The sequence below is a fragment of the Polyodon spathula genome, chromosome 3, assembly GCF_017654505.1.
Source record: "Polyodon spathula isolate WHYD16114869_AA chromosome 3, ASM1765450v1, whole genome shotgun sequence".
Lineage (NCBI taxonomy): Eukaryota > Metazoa > Chordata > Actinopteri > Acipenseriformes > Polyodontidae > Polyodon > Polyodon spathula.
The window spans coordinates 31,187,852-31,205,301 of NC_054536.1; the positions used below are offsets into that span (position 1 = coordinate 31,187,852).

Below are 17,450 nucleotides of genomic sequence, written 5' to 3' on the forward strand. Positions count from 1 at the left end.
CTGTCTCTAGCTGCGCGCTGTCTGTCAATTCCAATAAACTCTGTAGATGCAGAGAGAGCTGTGCCTAAATACGGACAGGTGTTTACACCGCAGAGACAGGGAATGTATAGAAACTGCATTTCAGAATAGTTTTGAGTTACTGAGGCATACAATGATGTTTAAAACCAGAACAGTTTTTTTTTTTTTTTTTTTTATAATAATAACAATAATAGAAACGCAACAATCAGAGAGCAATCCTCTGGATTTCAGTTTCATTTTCTCTTAGCTTTTCTACTTTGTTAGTCATCTGCTTTTAACTTCAGGCCTTTAAAATTTATATGTTGCCGTTTTGAACTACATGCTCATACTTTGTTACATCACCGTGAAATTTAAGATTTAAATAGCTGAAACCGTGAAATTTAAGATTTTGTTAAATGTTATGGCCGTGACATGTACAAGACATTAAGGGCCCTACTTAATAGTAATACTTTAGTTTATCTGTTTGATTACAATATTTAACATGAGCCATCTCTGGTCACAATGTAATGATTTTACTACCAACAGCATTAAACATTTGCTGGTGCTTCTGGGATATTCTGTAATTATTATAATATCATTTTATTACAAACTAAACCAGTATTTCCTGGTTACTATTATTGTTCCTGTCTTTATTGTTATATTCTGCAAGTAGTATTGCATTGCATTGTGTGCCCCTTTGCAATACTGAGGAGCAGTGAGCCCAGCAGAACAGACAGGTAAAGACACAGAGTGGATGGATCAGGTTTCAAACTTGTCTGGCTACTCCAAAAGCAATGGAATCTTTCTTTTCCTTTCACTTTGTAATGGCTATTTAAAGACTAGACGGGAACATTGTGTTAAGACCTTGTGTAAATGTAAAGCAGCCTCAGACTGGCTTATTTAAACCACGCTTCAATACAGTAGATGCGTCCAGATGTATTTTTAAGCAAATCAAATACAGTGTATTGTTTTATCATACACATACCCAGTCCAGTGTATCGTTATATCATACACATACCCATTCCAGTGTATTGTTATATCATACACATAACCAGTGTATTGTTTTATCATACACATACCCAGTCCAGTGTATTGTTATATCATACACATACCCAGTCCAGTGTATTGTTATATCATACACATACCCAGTCCAGTGTATTGTTATATCATACACATACCCATTCCAGTGTATTGTTATATCATACACATAACCAGTCCAGTGTATTGTTTTATCATACACATAACCAGTCCAGTGTATTGTTATATCATACACATACCCAGTCCAGTGTATTGTTATATCATACACATAACCAGTCCAGTGTATTGTTATATCATACACATAACCAGTCCAGTGTATTGTTATATCATACACATAACCAGTCCAGTGTATTGTTTTATCATACACATAACCAGTCCAGTGTATTGTTTTATCATACACATACCCATTCCAGTGTATTGTTATATCATACAGATACCCAGTCCAGCGTATTGTATCTATTTTCTCCACTCACTGCAGTGTTTTACACAATAAAAACTCACTCATTCGGAATCCCGCGCATACAAAGCTGGAATCAATGTGTGTAATACACGCATTGGTAGCTTGATTGTATAAAAACAAGCAGCACAATAACTTATACAAAATAGTCTGGGCAAAGACTGAAACCAGGTGTAAACTTTCATTCACTTTTAAACAAATATTCTGGCAAGAACTACTGCTTTCTGTCCATACGTTTTTCCTCTTAATAAAGCTGAAAAATGACTATATAACTGAAAATCCTATAATTGTAACTCACCGCGATGTGGATCAGGAACCGAATCTTAACTGGATGAGGTACACTTTATCTTGGTCATGCCACCAGCCAAATTAGCCTTTTAAGATTGTCCCAATTGTGTCTTGATTAACACTGCTATTATCACTGATTATATATATATATATATATATATATATATATATATATATATATATATATATATATATAGAGAGAGAGAGAGAGAGAGAGAGAGAGAGAGAGAGAGAGAGAGAGAGAGAGAGAGAGAAGAGAGAGAAACTTTACTTTTGAGATCCTTTAGTGAAACATTAAAAATAAATCAAATAAGCAACAAAATAATACAATAAAAATTAAAAATCCTTCTAAAACACTACCATAACTATAAAATCAAAATACACGACGAAGACCAAATAAAACCTTTTCCCTTTTTTTAAGTTAACACACACACACACACACAAAAAATAAAATTAAAATAAAATGTTGACATAATTTAACTCAGCACACTCTGCCCCCGCCACTCTGCACGCCAGGCTGCTTCATTCTCTGTGTCAGAGTAGGTTTCTTGCAGGAGCGCCACACCCGCCTGCTTCTGATTTAAAAAGTCATAAAGTTGCGCTCTTTTAACAGCTTTAACATTAAAAGAGATAAAATTAGTTTTCTCCATTACAGCTAAAAAGTTAAAAAAAACAACAAGAAAACAATAACAAATAATATTCTATAAAAAACAGCCATTTTAAATAATTTTGTTTAACCATTTTCCAACAATTTTCTTCACATTCTGCACCATTTTCTTTACTCTAAATCTTTTTTGCTGACTTAATTCATCTAACGTTTCTTTTTTAAAAGCCGTCTGTACAGAGTATAAATTTTTTTTTAAATCGGGGGAAATAATGTTTAACTTCTACGCCTTTCTTGTTTTTTGTAAGATCCAAAAAGCCATTTATTTTCTCTATTGAGTATCTTTTTTTTTGGTGGCAGGTTGGCTGCCAAGGATATCAGAAGAAACAAAGCAAGACAGCTCCCCGTCCTCCGTCTCATACATCTCTTCATTTTCTTCCACTTCACTCACCCCAACTTGTTTTCAGCTCCTCACCGCTCCTTTCCGCTGATACAAGCTGCTCCAAACCCCACTGCCGAGTCAGGCACGGGATTTCCGCTGTCAGGCTGTACTCCCCCTTCTCCTCCAGGCATGTCAGTACAGCCGCTCGACCGAACTCCGGCCCATCAGCTAACGGTGCCTGTAGATCACCTCTGCGCTCCACAACCTTTGAGCTGGTGGCCGTATCCGGCTCAGCGACCTCTCTCAAATCACTGCACTTGAGCTCCGCTCCAGCACAATATCTGACAGCCCAACCGCACTTTTATTCCTTTTCTTGGTTGTCACTTAAGTGAACAGTCCTTCATTAACAGTACAATCAGTTGCTTGCTTCACAGCTTGCAAAGCAGGTTGGGGTGCAGGCTCTGCGTCATTCTGTGAAACCTCTGGGTCTGGGACGGGAGCCCCTTCTCCCCCTGCTCACCGACATCCTCAGCCACCTCCCCACCAGCATCTCCCTTCTCTTGTCTTGCCTCAGCCTTGTCTGTCTTATCCGGGCAATCTTTTCTCTGATGCCTGTGCTTTCCACAATTAAAACACCTCACTGTGTCTGATGAAAGAAAAACAACACACTTCACTCCATCTACACTGAAATTCCAGGCAACTTCAATTATATCACTTGGATTTTCCAAAATAATAAACGCCCTTCTCCTAAAACACAAGATGTGTTTAACATTGGGATCTTTACACCCCAGAGGAATGGGTTTAATAGCAGATACGAGCTTCCCGTATCTCGACAATTCATTCTCCAACAGACCATTCCTTAAAAACGGGGGAACACTGGACAGTATCACCTTAGTGACTGGTGAAACCAAGGGAGACACTTCCAAAAACAAACCTCAAACATTAATCCTTTGCTCCACTAGCCGGTCAGCTTGAGCTACTTGGTTCAAAAAAATATATACGGCTTTATTCATTCTTGAAGCTGAACATATGCTATTGTATCCTACAACTTCTCTCGCTGCTAACACACACTCTTCCACGGAGACACCGCCTTCCGGCGCATACAACGCACCCCATGTCAGCGACTCAACCCCCCCAAACCCGGTGAATGAGACCCCATCGCTGGGGCTCACCCGGCAAAATTTCAACACGAACACACACACACACACACACAAACAAACTATTATTTTTTACAACAAAATACAAACACTTTGAAAAACACTACTTCCATTCTTGCCCTACAACTGCTCACAAGCCCCGCCCACCATCCTTCAGTGACCAAGACAGCTCAACTAGCTGATGCTTCATGAGCAATGGTGTCTAAGGTGATGTCAGCATGGAACTCCAAGGGAAAGACATCATCAGCAAAGGGCAACAGTGGGCGGAAGCACATACTCCAGAATCATGATATCCGTGCATTAATTCAAAGTGCAAGGCAAATTTCAACCTGGGGCGCAAGCAGCCAGTTTCATCAAAACCGGTCCACCGAGAACTCCATAGAGCGGGATACCATAGTCGGGTTGCAGTGCACAAACCACTCATCACACCTGGCAATGCACGTTTGCGAGTCCAGTGGTGCAAAGAGCACAGGCAATGGACTACCGAGCTGTAGAGAAATGTGATATGGTCAGATGAATCATCCTTCACCATGTTCTTGACAAATGGACGAGAGCACGTGTGGCGCCAACCTAAAGAACTCTACAGTCCTGAGTGCTTGGTTCCAACAGTGAAGGGTTCTGGTGGTTCCGTAATGCTGTGAGGCACATTTTCCTGGCATGGTTTGGGTGCACTCATTCCCTTAGAAGGCAAGGTCAATGCTAATCGCTACATAATGGTATTGAGTGATCATCTTCACCCCATGTTGCATTGTTTCTTTCCTGCTGGGAGGGGGTGTCTTCCTGGATGACAGCGCGCCCATTCACAGAGCACGTGTGGTCACCCAGTGGTTTGATGAGCATGACACTGATGTTATCCATATGTCATGGCCTTCTCAGTCACCAGATCTGGACCCAATCAAGCATTTATGGGATATTTTGGAATGACACCTGAGACAGCGTTTTCCACCTCTATCAACCAGGCGTGAGTTAATTGACTTTCTCATGGAAGAATGGTGCCGCATCCCTCCTGCAGAATTCCAGAGGCTGGTAGACTCTATGCCACAGCACGCATACAGGCCCTACTGGCCGCACATGGTAGCCCAACACACTATTAAGTGACTTTACATAGGCGTTTCCATTTTTTTTGTCCACTACCTGTATGTGTGAAAGGAGGTATAATTGAAGTGGACGGCAATTAATGTTTTTTTTTGTTTTGTTTTGTTTTTGTTTTTTTTAATGGATGTACATAAAATATTTAAATGATTTAAAAATAAATAACTGAAATACATTATCGTTTGTAATCACTTCAACTTTTCATTAAATTAGAACAATTATAGATCATTTGAATTATAGATCAGCTATTACATTCCAATGAGCTATTACAGCATTTAAACATGAGATATGTATTCAGCACATACAGAGATGCTTTCGATTAAAATAAAATAATAAACACAGACTGGATACGAGATACTCATCAGTGACAAACCACTCTCACCTGCCACAAAATAACAATAATAATAATAATAATAATAATAATAATAATAATAATAATAATAATAATAATAATAATAATAACAATCTTACCTGCAAATATTCAGTCTTTTCTGAATTCTTTCTTGGTAACGTGTCCATCTTCATTTTGGTTAACATTTCTTGAGAATTTTTCTTTTTTCTTCATTTCCTTCACCTGGCACCGGTGTAAAATACCCTTTCTATCAGATACAGTAATATAGTGACAGACTGAATATATATTTTTAACAACAGTAACTGAACCTGCCGTTGAAATCGTCTCTCAGACCGACAGCGTTCATTGTGCTCACTGAAATGTTCAAGTGTGGCTCCTACTGGCCACGTGTACTGAAGTGGACGTTACAGTGCAATTGCATGAGACCAGAGAAGGGGGCGCTGTTTCTTTAAATCCGGGTAAATGTCAACAGAACCTACTGCAGCCTCGTTTATTTTATTACTGTATTTGGTTGTATACTGACATCTAGTGGTCCAATACAATATTAACAATGACAGCAGTGTTTAAGCCTTCATTGACATGTAGGCTCTATTGTAACAGCTTGTTAGTGTTACTCAGTATTTATATTGTTACAGGGTGAAACAGAACAAGTGTTTCTGAATATGGACGTTTGATCTTGCTCAGATATTATTCAATAACACCACCCCTGTCCAGTAACCCCATCCCCTGTCTCACTGCTCTTGACTGGGTTCCTGTGGTGCTGCCTCTATTGCTTTTGCTATTGTGTGTAATACTGCCCCTACCTCAGCCCCCTCTCTCATTGCTCATGCTACTGCACTTTCTCCTCTCGCTTGAGTTAGCTTTTTATATGTGCTTATCAACTCATTGGATCTTTCTGCTTCACATCCAAGAATTTTCTCCTAGCGCTGCCTCCATCTCTCTCCTGTGTTTCTCCTCCTACTCTCCCCTCTTTCTCTCCCTTCTCGATACAATCCTTCTCTAGCTCCGCCCTTTCTCTCTCCTCTCTTTTTCCTCAGCTCTTCCTCCAGTTTGATCCTGTGATTCTCTCCCTGTTCTTTCATCAGCTCTTCCTCCAGCTCTGATCTTCTCGTCTCGTTTCTGGATTTCCAATCTCATCTTCCTTTTCGTGTTCTCCAGTTCTTGCAGGTGCTTTGTCCTCTCAGTTCCTCTTCCTCCCTCAATATTGTCTATCCTTCCTATATATGTGTGTAGAAAGTAGTCTATGCTTGGTCATCAACTGTAAAAAAGCGAGGCAAAGCTTACTTCTTGTTGCAGAGAGCGGGTGGGTCGCATATTCCACCCTGAGTGTGCGGTTCACGGCAGGCTCTGCAACAAGTACGTTTTGATACACTTTTTTTACCGACACCGCTGATAACCAAGCAGACTACTTTCTACATTTTACGCCATTTCTGGGTCAGCACCTCCACCTAAAATATTATAAACTTGTGCTGTGCACGAAGGATGTGTGTGTAATGTGACATTATTCAAATGCCAAGCACTTTTTGTTTATATTATTACACGTCTTTTCATCCAAGATTGTACTTCTCCACGCTGTCGCTTCTTTTGAATCCACTTGAATAAGATCATCACAAATCTGATTACACTGCTAGGATCTTGTTTATTCTGATTTGGCAGACGATCAATCTGTGATGATTAACTTCTGGTACGCTGCAATCGGCATTAGCAGGTGTGCTAACTTTAGTTCAATCAAGTGGACTAAACCTGCTTAATCCACTAGTCAGACACATCAAGTGGACTAATGGTACACTGCAATTAACCCTACTCCGCTTTAACATTAAATTAAGAGAGGACTACATACCCCACAATCCCACTCGAGGGGAGAACGATACCAATGACGTTACTTCCCTGGTTTATTTTTCTCCTATTTCCTGTACGTGTAAGTGGAGAAAGGCTGGGGCTTCAGAATTAAAAACACTGGGTACTGAACTCGCCATTAGTATACCAAACAAACTCAAACACTGAGACAGGATAAAACCCGGCGTGTGAAATGGAGGCGGTGCCTCGAATGCCAATGATATGGCTAGATTTGAAGGAGGCTGCAGAATTCCAGTTTGGTCCCTCCGTCAAACAGGTAAGTGGAGAACGAACCAAGCAGAGGAGATTGGTGGGAGGGACGGACGGACGGGGTGTGTGAGTCGTATTGTCTCTCTCTCTCTCTCTCTCTCTCTCTGTGTCTGAGTCGTATTGTCTGTGATCACTGTGTGTAAACCCACATTTCTGACCGATATGTGCCTTTTGTTTATTTACCGTATCTCGACATTAAAAATAATGATCTGTAGATTAGTGGTGTTGTTGGAGTAAGTCATTCAAGGCCCTGCTAGTAGTGGTATAGGATTATTATTGAAGTGAAACGAGTAAGGATCGCATACAGCCGCCCCCCTCTAAAACAGTTACAGATCTCATGATCAAAATGACGATGATGTGTACTGACTGGCAGGGAGTGGCTGACTGTACCCACAGTCCAGGACATGCAACTTGTCCGCATGTGTATGAATTCAGACTCCACTGTTATTGTTGGGGGTGAGGACAGAGGTCTTACTTAAGTCATGGTTTTGGTTGGATTGATCTGAGTAGGGTCTCAGTTAAGAGGTTTCCTAACACCCACATCTTCTGAGTGATACAGGATGATATAGCCCAGGCAGAATCTAGCAGATTTCTAGACCTTTCTCTGCTTTGGTTGCCTCCAGCTTCAATCAGCTGATAAAACCTACCTGACAGCTACTGTATACAGTAGCTTCAACATATTTGGAGATTGGTAACACACACATATATATATATATATATATATATATATATATATATATATATATATATATATATATATATATATATATATACACACACACACACACACACACACACACTTTTTTATTTTTGGAAGTAAACAAAAGGTTTTAGTATTGTATGTGTGTGTGTGTGTGTGAGAATAATCTCCAAATATGAGGTACTTTGGATTTGGACATATTTGCAGCAATAATCAAGACTTTTTCACCAAAAGTGAGGAAATGTATGTTTTTTTTTTGGAAATTGTGGTTTTCCAGACAAGATCTTAAGTGAAGCTGAATCCCTAATTTCTAATACAAACAGAAAGCTTGCTTTATATAATAACCGTAAACAACATGCATTCTTCTGGTCCTCACACTATGAACAGAGAAATACAGCAAGACCCATCTACAGCACCTATTTTTAAGACTCCCCCACTGATATCATATGGAAAAGACAAGAATCTAAGAGAGTATGTAGTTAAAGGCACACTTCCATGCAATAGACCATGATGTTACTACCTGATTACACGCACTAAATCGCCATTCAATATCCATTAACCTTTTCCTTGCACCTCTAATAGAATAGTACAGTCACCCGTCAGTATCCAATTGCGGTGGGGCCAGAGTAAGGGTGGATATGTAATGAATCCTGTTTTAAGTACCACTATGCACAGCTGTAAGGAATACTGTATTCACACAATTCTTGTTTTGAGATTCAGCTTTTATTAGGGAGCTCTCTTAAATCACTTGTCTAGAAAGATACAGGGTATTTATGCTTGTGACAGAATAGCCATGTACCGTGTGGGTGTGTGCATTCACAGCTGAGTGACAGACGGGAGATCGAGACGGAGCTTGAAGTTGATATGCCCCGCGGGCAAACAGGATTTATATACATATGAACACACTGAACAGCTCACCTGACACTACCAGTAATGGTAGCGCACAGAGCACATAAAACACTGTACGAAAACTTTAGTGGGATCTACAATCTCTAGACTAATCTTCTCTGTTCACTAATAAACCAACTCTGGCTGTCAGTGGTTTTGACTTCCTTAGTTCACTCTTCGGTAACCAGCCTTGGTTCTGGTTCTAACTCACTCACTCAGATGCTCAAACAAGAACTTGATCATGGCGAGTTAAAGAGTTAGGGCGGGTACACGATGGATTACTGTATACTGCATTGTCTGCAAGCTTAAAGCTGTGACAGTAACACACTGACTACACGCTTGTACTACAGTCCAGAACTTCTCCATAACTTCTCCACCGTCCATGTTAGCACTGCGACAAAAAACGTGCTAGTGCTGGGACAAATATCCTATTTATTTATTTATTTATTTATTTTTTGCATGCATTTGAAGGCAGAGAAACAAATGTCAGTGTCTGTATTTGTCACGGTGGCAGGTGGGGTTTCCCTTGCTTGTAGTGGGAATTATCCTTGGCTAAACATCACCTCACTAGCACAATTGTCACCCTGGTGCAGTTTTGCCTCAGCTAATTCTAACCCCATGTAACAGAGCATTTCGTGAGTGAATCCGCACTGGCTCAGCCCCTATCAGTCAGTACTGTGCTGACCACACAATTACAGTAGAGTCAATTATTCAAACTGATTGGGACCAATACTAGTTTGCATAATTGATTTGTGTAGATATTTGAACAGGTATTGATAACAATTACTGTACCTTTTAATAATGTATATAGAATAGTTAACATACACAAGGCCTACTGATAATGATATATAGCTATTAACCTATTGTATCACATTAAGCATACAAAATGACAAAGCTTTACAAATCATTATATTAATGCAATTCAGTAAAACTTTAACACCTACAGTTAAGGTAATTAAATACTGTAATTAAACAGACCATATACCAAACTTTGAAAATCAAAGAATATAAAAAAATAGCGTTATTTAAAACTGTACCTTATTAACACCTGAATTTTAAATGTTTTTTTTTTTTTTTTTTTTTTTCTGTTGGTTTCCATCACACAGCAAGGTAAGGATTGTTTAGTAGGCAGAGTGAAAACAGGTAAACATAAGTACAGTCTTTTTTTTTTTAATTGTGTAGTCAAGAAATCTCATTTGTTCAAATACAAATGAGCAAAAAACAACAACTGAAAGTGATCCATCACATAAAACAAATAACAAACACATTCCAGTTAATTGTAGAACTGAAGGTATGTACTGAATGTCTCCTCTGGGTCTCTTGTCACAGTCAATATTTTATTTATTAATTCATTAATTTATTTCATTTCTCTCTGCCATGTTGAGCTGAGTAGCTGCAGACAGTGACTGTTATTTTATCATTAAAGCAAATTTCAAATCTCATGGTTTTAATTTTAGCAGCAGGAGTTGGTTGCCTAGTTCCTAAGTGCAGCAGTGTAGCGCACATAACGAAACAATCCTGAAATCAGGATCCAGGAGGATTGCAACCACTTTATGAAAATTCTGGAACAGTGAATTAAACTGGGTAGATGGTGAACTGCAAAAAATATATTTTTAAGGAAAAGGTGTTTCAATGGGGTATGCTTTTTTTTTTTTTTCTTAGACGCAAACAGAGTCGAAGGTTATTTGTCTCGTTCGCTTGCTTGGTGCTGCCATTGGTGGAGGATGATTGTAAATCTTCACAGAGACAGATTTGTATAAAAACCACAAATTGTGGGTGGTGGTGTCAAGGAAATTCATGGTTACATTTATTGTAATGTAAGCATTTCTCAGATATTTATTTCTGTTGTCTGTGTGACATGCTGTGGGGATTGGGTTGTTAACACCGATTCCAGAACTTCAAAGGTTGTAGATAAGGCACAGGCCACAAACTGTGTTAACTCTTTGAAGTTCGCCTTCCAAAATGCTGTCTGATTGTCTAGTCTCCTGAGGTGTCATATAACTTTCCAAGCAAGCTATAGTGACGATGCAGTTGTTCCATTATTGTGTTAAAATGATTAAAGAATCATTTTTAATTACATAACTTGTGGACACAAGTTTAATAGTTATTTTAAGTAAGTTTCCCAATAAATCTGAAGTGTTTAGTGTGTTTTAAATGAATATTATAAACTAATAACTATTTTTAAATATTATCCTTTGATTGTATTTGATTGACGTGTTTTATATGCTTGTAATTGTAATTTTGTGTAGAGAATAAAACTGAAATTTGTATGCTTCTCCAGTGAATGTAACTAAAATTATATTGAATAGGAGGTTTAAATGATAAATATAAAAGCCTTTGATAACAAAATAGGCAGATACATTCCATTTCTAACACACCCTTTTTGTGTGACACGCAACTGTCTATCAAATACTGTGAACCAATGGAAGGGCCGACAAGGATTTGTTTACAGTACAAGGGAACGCCTGTACATTGTTTTATTTAAACTCCAAACAAGGATTTCCACTCTGCTCTTCTCTCTGGAAGCTCTGGTTTTGCACTCTCTGGATTCACTCTTTCTTCAATCTCATTGCTCTCAACTCATCAAACTCTGAAGTTATTCAACGAAGACACAATGATGTAAACTTCAAAGCTGTCCCGGAGAAGATGTTCTGCCTCTGGAATGACGAAAGCTTTTGCCTACAGTACAGACTTCACAGAGATACTGCACTGCTGCACAGCTAACTTCTACAGAGAGGTTGACCGTGCTAAGAAGACTTTGTTTTAAACATTGCACCAACAGAATAAGTATCAAACTTATATTGTGTGTTTACAAGTAACTGAACTGAATCCATGATATTGATATTGTCACAATACGTAATGTGCGTCTATTCAACTAGATGCTGAACATTGTACATGCGTACTTAGCCACGTGGAAGCTGGCACATGTATATGTAATGTGTGACTCAACCAAAAAATGCATGATGAACTATTAAGACTGTTTCACTAATGCAGAACTCTATGACCAGAGAGGACATTAAGGATTTATTATGAACATTTAGCAATGCATTACTTTTCCTTGAATGTTTTGTTTTGTTTCTTCTTTATACATATATTTAAAGATGAAGCCTAACCTTTATTCTTCTTCCTTTTGAGAATATGAATAAATGTAATAATAATTTGGATTGTTAGGTTTATTTTTGACTTATAACAAATACACATTTATGATTGATTTGAAGTACTTGAACATGCATAATATTAATTGTTAATCTCTATGGATAATTAAGCCAGAATCACTAGTTCTTACTGAGGTATTGTGTTTATTATGGTTAATTACATTATGAGCTATAATGGGTATTTTCTTTAATGGTAATTGGAAAGGACACAGTTGTGACATAAATCCTAGATATACAACGTAAATATGTACAACATTGTCGAGTGATTTAAAACAAGACATTTTGTTTTGAAAATGGTCGGGGTGCACAGGAGCCAAATATGGGTCAAAGGTCATGCCTAATCTTCTAGATGAATATCACATTTTGACATCACTACTCCGATATTATGCCTTGTTTTTCGAATGGAGCCCTGCGTTTATATAATATATATATATATTAATATATATCTATATATATATATATATCTCAAATTAGTCTCTTCTTGAAGGATACGAGAGGTGATAAAGACACTTTTTCGAGTGAAGAGAGGAGATACTCTCCTTATACGGACAGAAACCGTAGGGGGCACCGGGGACCAAGACAAAGAAGACGTGACTGACATGTGAGAGAAGATGTAATCTAACTTCATTTGCCTTTTTTATAACTCCCCCCACCCCCCAAGTCCTTTTCATACATAGCTTCCTCTATTTCATTATTAGTCATGTTGTACTTGCCTCTAATCTTTTTGCGGACTATGTACAAGACTTTGCATTTATTCGTATGAAATTTTATCTGCCATGTTTCAGCCCAAGCTTAATCTTGTCTAAATGTCTTTGTGTTATTAGAGTTGCTGATTGGGAGTTGGCTACCTCTCCCAGTTTTGTGTCATCTGCAGGTTTGCATATCTTGCTGATTACGTCTTGGTTCAGGTCATTTATATAGATTAGGAATAACACTGGTCCTAACACTGATCCCTATGGTACCACACTTGTTATGTTACTCCAGTTTGATACCTGGCCTCTAAATATAACTCTCAGCTTTCCATCTTGTAACTAATTATAAATCCATGCTGCTACTTTAGCGTTCATTCCTACTGATTTCATCTTTAGGTGGTCTTTCATGCAGTACTTTTTTGTCAAATACCTTTTGAAAATTTAAGCAGATTGTCATATGTACTGTCCTTGTTAACTCTAGTAGTCACCTCCTGAAAGAAAGGCTGTGACACTGGCTAAGGTCTTCCCTGCACACTGGTCAGTGTTGCTGTTCACTGTATTTGCTAAATAAAATCGAGTCACTTGGTCCATTTCTGTCTGTAATGATACAGGTCATACTTGCAAAAGTATAATGGTCAACGTTTTAATTTTCTTTCATGAAGCAGTCCTAGTGTTTTTGTTGGGCAATGTTTAAAAGAGAATGTAATAAAACAGTGTGTAGGCTAAGTATTGTTTTTTCATTGTACAACTACTCTTTTCCACATTTATTTTATTTGAAGTGTTTATTCAAGTTTAAAAAAAAAAAAAAAAAAAAAAAAAAGAGCGTTATTACTTTATGAAAACATGTCTACTTTGTTTTTACCAAAAATACACAGTCATTTTTTTTTAACCATAACTACTGTAAAGGATTCTTTGTTTTGTATATAATCCACAAGGGTAAAGTAAGGCCTGCCTTTCTTCTGGGATATTTATCAACTTTAATACAGTGTAACATGTAATGGCTTTGATAACGTTTTGAAAATGAGTGAATATATGAACCAATATCTAAATCTTGAATGAATATACGAACATGAATATTCCATGTTCGTCCCAGCACTGACTATAACACAAACTATGTTCACTTTGTTTTTCCCTCTTGGAAAACCAGTTTTTAATACCGCTGCAAATAATCACTGTCCAGGATCCTGTCAAACTGCTCAGAATAGACAATTAAATAAAACTTTAAAAAACAGCAGTAAGTACTGGCTCTGATCACTCTGGCCTTTCATGTCTGCAGCTTCAGCTGAGTATCCTGTTCCCAAGGAGACAGCTGAGTGACTCTGACACTGGGGGCTTGCTCACAACATTCTTCTGAGCTGACTAGAACTGCTGTGTTCACAGTAGAGCAAAAACAGACCAATTTGCAAAGTTACCAGTAGGACACTTTTGAGATGGCTGGAATTAGGATGGCTGTGTTATCACTACATTAAAAAAAAGTCGTCCGAAGAGCTAAGCTACCTCAAAGCTGGCTTAAAAGTGACTAGTGTAAATGGGATACATGGAAGTCCTAATTTGTTTTATTGTCTGTGCATAAGAAGCAGCAGTGAGTGCAGCAATATGGCCCCTGCTTCTCTCGCTGAGGGTACGTTCTGCTCATTGCTGATCTCATCTCTCACAAATGGGGAAAGGGTGTTTAACATTCTGGTGATGTCGCTGTCACATGCTTTGATCAAGTCTCAACTGAATAAATGGTTGTCAAAGACAGTTGGAAGCAGGAATGTTTTTGTCTTACTTCCTGGCTAAGAACCGTGTTTGTGTCCTGTGTGGATTTCCTTAATCGAATGATCCAGTAAACACTTGTTTTTGTAAAGTGTTGACTTGCAGTGCACGTCATTTCCTAAACGTTTTTAGTTCTTTAATTTCACCAAAAACCCGATCAGAAAATAAAACTTGGATCAGTGTAAGCCATTAAAATAAGCACTCTAGCACACGCATCTGTGTGTAAGACTGTATGTGTATGCTCTGCATTCATTTACACAGTCTGGTGGCTACTCACTTTATTTTTATACTGGAACAAACATTCATATTATAGCCTATTATGTATCTTACATTTATCATAAGTTCCCTAAAGGGTATGCTGGTTTTAAGAGGGAGACGATGCAGGAAATGTTGTCCAAACTCATTTCAGCAGCTTTCACAATGTGGCTGCTCATTCACTGCTACAATAGGCAAGGTAGTCTTCACGTCTTCTCATATCTTTCTTCATAGCACCTTTTCTTTTGGACAAGACTTTATGATTCATTCATTTACTGTATATTAACCATCTACTGTCTCCTCCAATTAAAAATGTGTAAAAGTGAAGAATCTTTATTCCCCACTCCTGAAGACTGATTCCAGTGATGGGGCACAACTATGTTACATTAGCAGGTCTTTTACATTGAACCTCTGATGGCTCTGATGCATGTTTGCTGTGCTCAGTGTGAAGAGATGCTGCCGGGTATGGTTTTTATTTCTATTCTTTCTCCGCCACAGTTCATCCTGAAGAACTATGGAGAGGACCCAGAAAACTACAACGAGCAGCTGAAGAAACTGGAGCAGCTTAGACAGGTACCTGTCACAGGGGGAGGGGCTAGATGGCTTTGGATGGAGCGTCTTCTGGGATCTACTGCTCCTCATTGGTCGAAACAACTTGTGGTGGGAGGGCTAAGAGATTATAGTTAAGTAGGGGAGGGCAGGTAAAATGTAGTTAGTTGGCTAGAGATGATGTGTGGATTAAATAAAATACAGTGCTCGATTTTAACCGGATAGGCATAGATAGTCTGAATGGCTGCCTCTCATTTGTATCTTTTCTTATTTTCTTTATTCCTTCTCAGTGGCAACATACAATCACATCGCAATTTCCAAAGGTGTGGTGATTTTTTTTTTTTTATTTATTTTTTTTTTTAATTGAGGCCTTTTCAAATGTTAACACAAGCCTTCTTAAATCTGGAGTTTGTATTGCAAAGTGTCATAGGGCAGTGAAATATATCCATGTCTCTGATCCTCGTGTGGTGTGACTCAGAGCCTGTGTAAGCAGAGCTCAGCTCATGTGTCTTGTGTGTTCTTGGGCAGGGCGCAGTTAACGTCACAAGGGATTTCGAAGGCTGCAGTACCTTGAGGAAATACTTCGGCCAGCTCCACTACCTCCAGAGCCGGGTGCCCATGGGGTCTGGACAGGAAGCGGCAGTGCCCATCACATGGTGAGGGCTGTGCACAGATCGGTACCCAATTGCTGTTTGTCCCCCTTATTATTATTTTGGTCATTTAGCAGACGCTTTTATCCAAAGTGACTTACAGAGACTTGGGGGTGAACTGTGCATCACTTACCAATGCACCTCTGTTTTACATTTCATCTGAAGGACAGAGAACAAACCCTGTTTTTAACCACGTTAGTGGGAGTCACTTCACATTGTTGCTTTATCATGTATGATCGGTTCATTGTGATTCAAATTGTCTGTTTTGCAGGACAGAGATCTTCTCTGGGAAGACGGTTACCCACGATGATATCAGCTATGAACAGGCCTGCATCCTCTATAACCTGGGTACGACACTGGGGGGTGGACATGCAGATGGAAACTGTGATGACTGACACATGTTGGGCATCCTACTGATTAGATATGTACATCTCATGGGGCTTGTTCCCCAATATTTCCATGATCTTCTGTTGAACAGTAGCTCATCATATGTGGCCATGACTACAATTGTGTTTCCCTGTGTGTTATTTTATTGCTGCTTTTTCAAGATCCCACAGTTGAGCTTATCCGGGAACAGAGTGTTTTCAGGTCTCTGGTTCTGACCTTGTCAAACACTGGTCTACATATCCTTGGTCAGTGCATCAGGAGGCACCGGTTTTTGGTTCATGGAGTAGGGTTGGGGTGTTTCAATAATTTTGTTTTGGTCAGTGAGCATCAGACTTGCAGGACTCGAGTCGGACTCCAGTCCTATTTTTCGTAACTCGGACTTCAGTCACGACCGCAAAAGACTCTGATTCGACCTTGTGTGAGTCGGACTCAAACCTTCGGGCTCTATGACTCTGCGATATTAATGATGAGTCCTTTTTTTATTTTCTATTACACAAGTAATACTACAGTTACTAGGAAACTGTACAATACAAACCCACCCAACAAAACATTATCCAATCACTGGTTAGCCCTGTTGTCTTAGCAGCCAATCATAGTAAGAATAAGAAATTGGAAGCGAGTTAGGTTGTATCGTAAACACACACCCACACAAATCCAAGTGGTTGTAGCGTAAACTCCCCCCCCCCCCCCCCCCCCCCCACCCCACATAAGTCCAACTGGCAAATTCAGTGTAAAACTAGGCACTAAAGTCTCAAATTGAAAACTGCCTTCCATCAAACAGGCAGATATATCAGACTGATATTTCAGGACGACTGATTGATAGGGGAAAAATAAGAAGACAGAATAACTTAATACCACTTCATTTACCAAAATGAAAATGATTTATTATGGATGAGGGAAAAACACATTATGAACCTTTTTATGAACCTGCACAAAGGGGAAA

At 38.9% G+C, this 17,450-nt stretch overlaps 1 protein-coding gene across 6 annotated transcripts in view; it reads left to right on the plus strand.

Annotated features, from left to right (window-relative positions):
- The first annotated feature begins 7,264 nt into the window (after positions 1 to 7,264).
- Positions 7,265 to 17,450, plus strand: part of LOC121312978 (tyrosine-protein phosphatase non-receptor type 23-like) — a 40,065-nt gene continuing 29,879 nt past the window's right edge. For 3 of the 6 annotated variants that reach the window (XM_041245023.1, XM_041245025.1, XM_041245024.1), the window contains exons 1-5: positions 7,265 to 7,480; positions 15,420 to 15,494; positions 15,761 to 15,793; positions 15,999 to 16,126; positions 16,392 to 16,468. In XM_041245023.1, coding sequence (XP_041100957.1) covers positions 7,397 to 7,480; positions 15,420 to 15,494; positions 15,761 to 15,793; positions 15,999 to 16,126; positions 16,392 to 16,468 — 397 coding nt within the window. In that variant the 5' untranslated portion in view covers positions 7,265 to 7,396. The remainder of the gene's footprint in view (positions 7,481 to 15,419; positions 15,495 to 15,760; positions 15,794 to 15,998; positions 16,127 to 16,391; positions 16,469 to 17,450) is intronic. The other 3 variants (XM_041245026.1, XM_041245027.1, XM_041245028.1) reach the window with 1 other exon arrangement.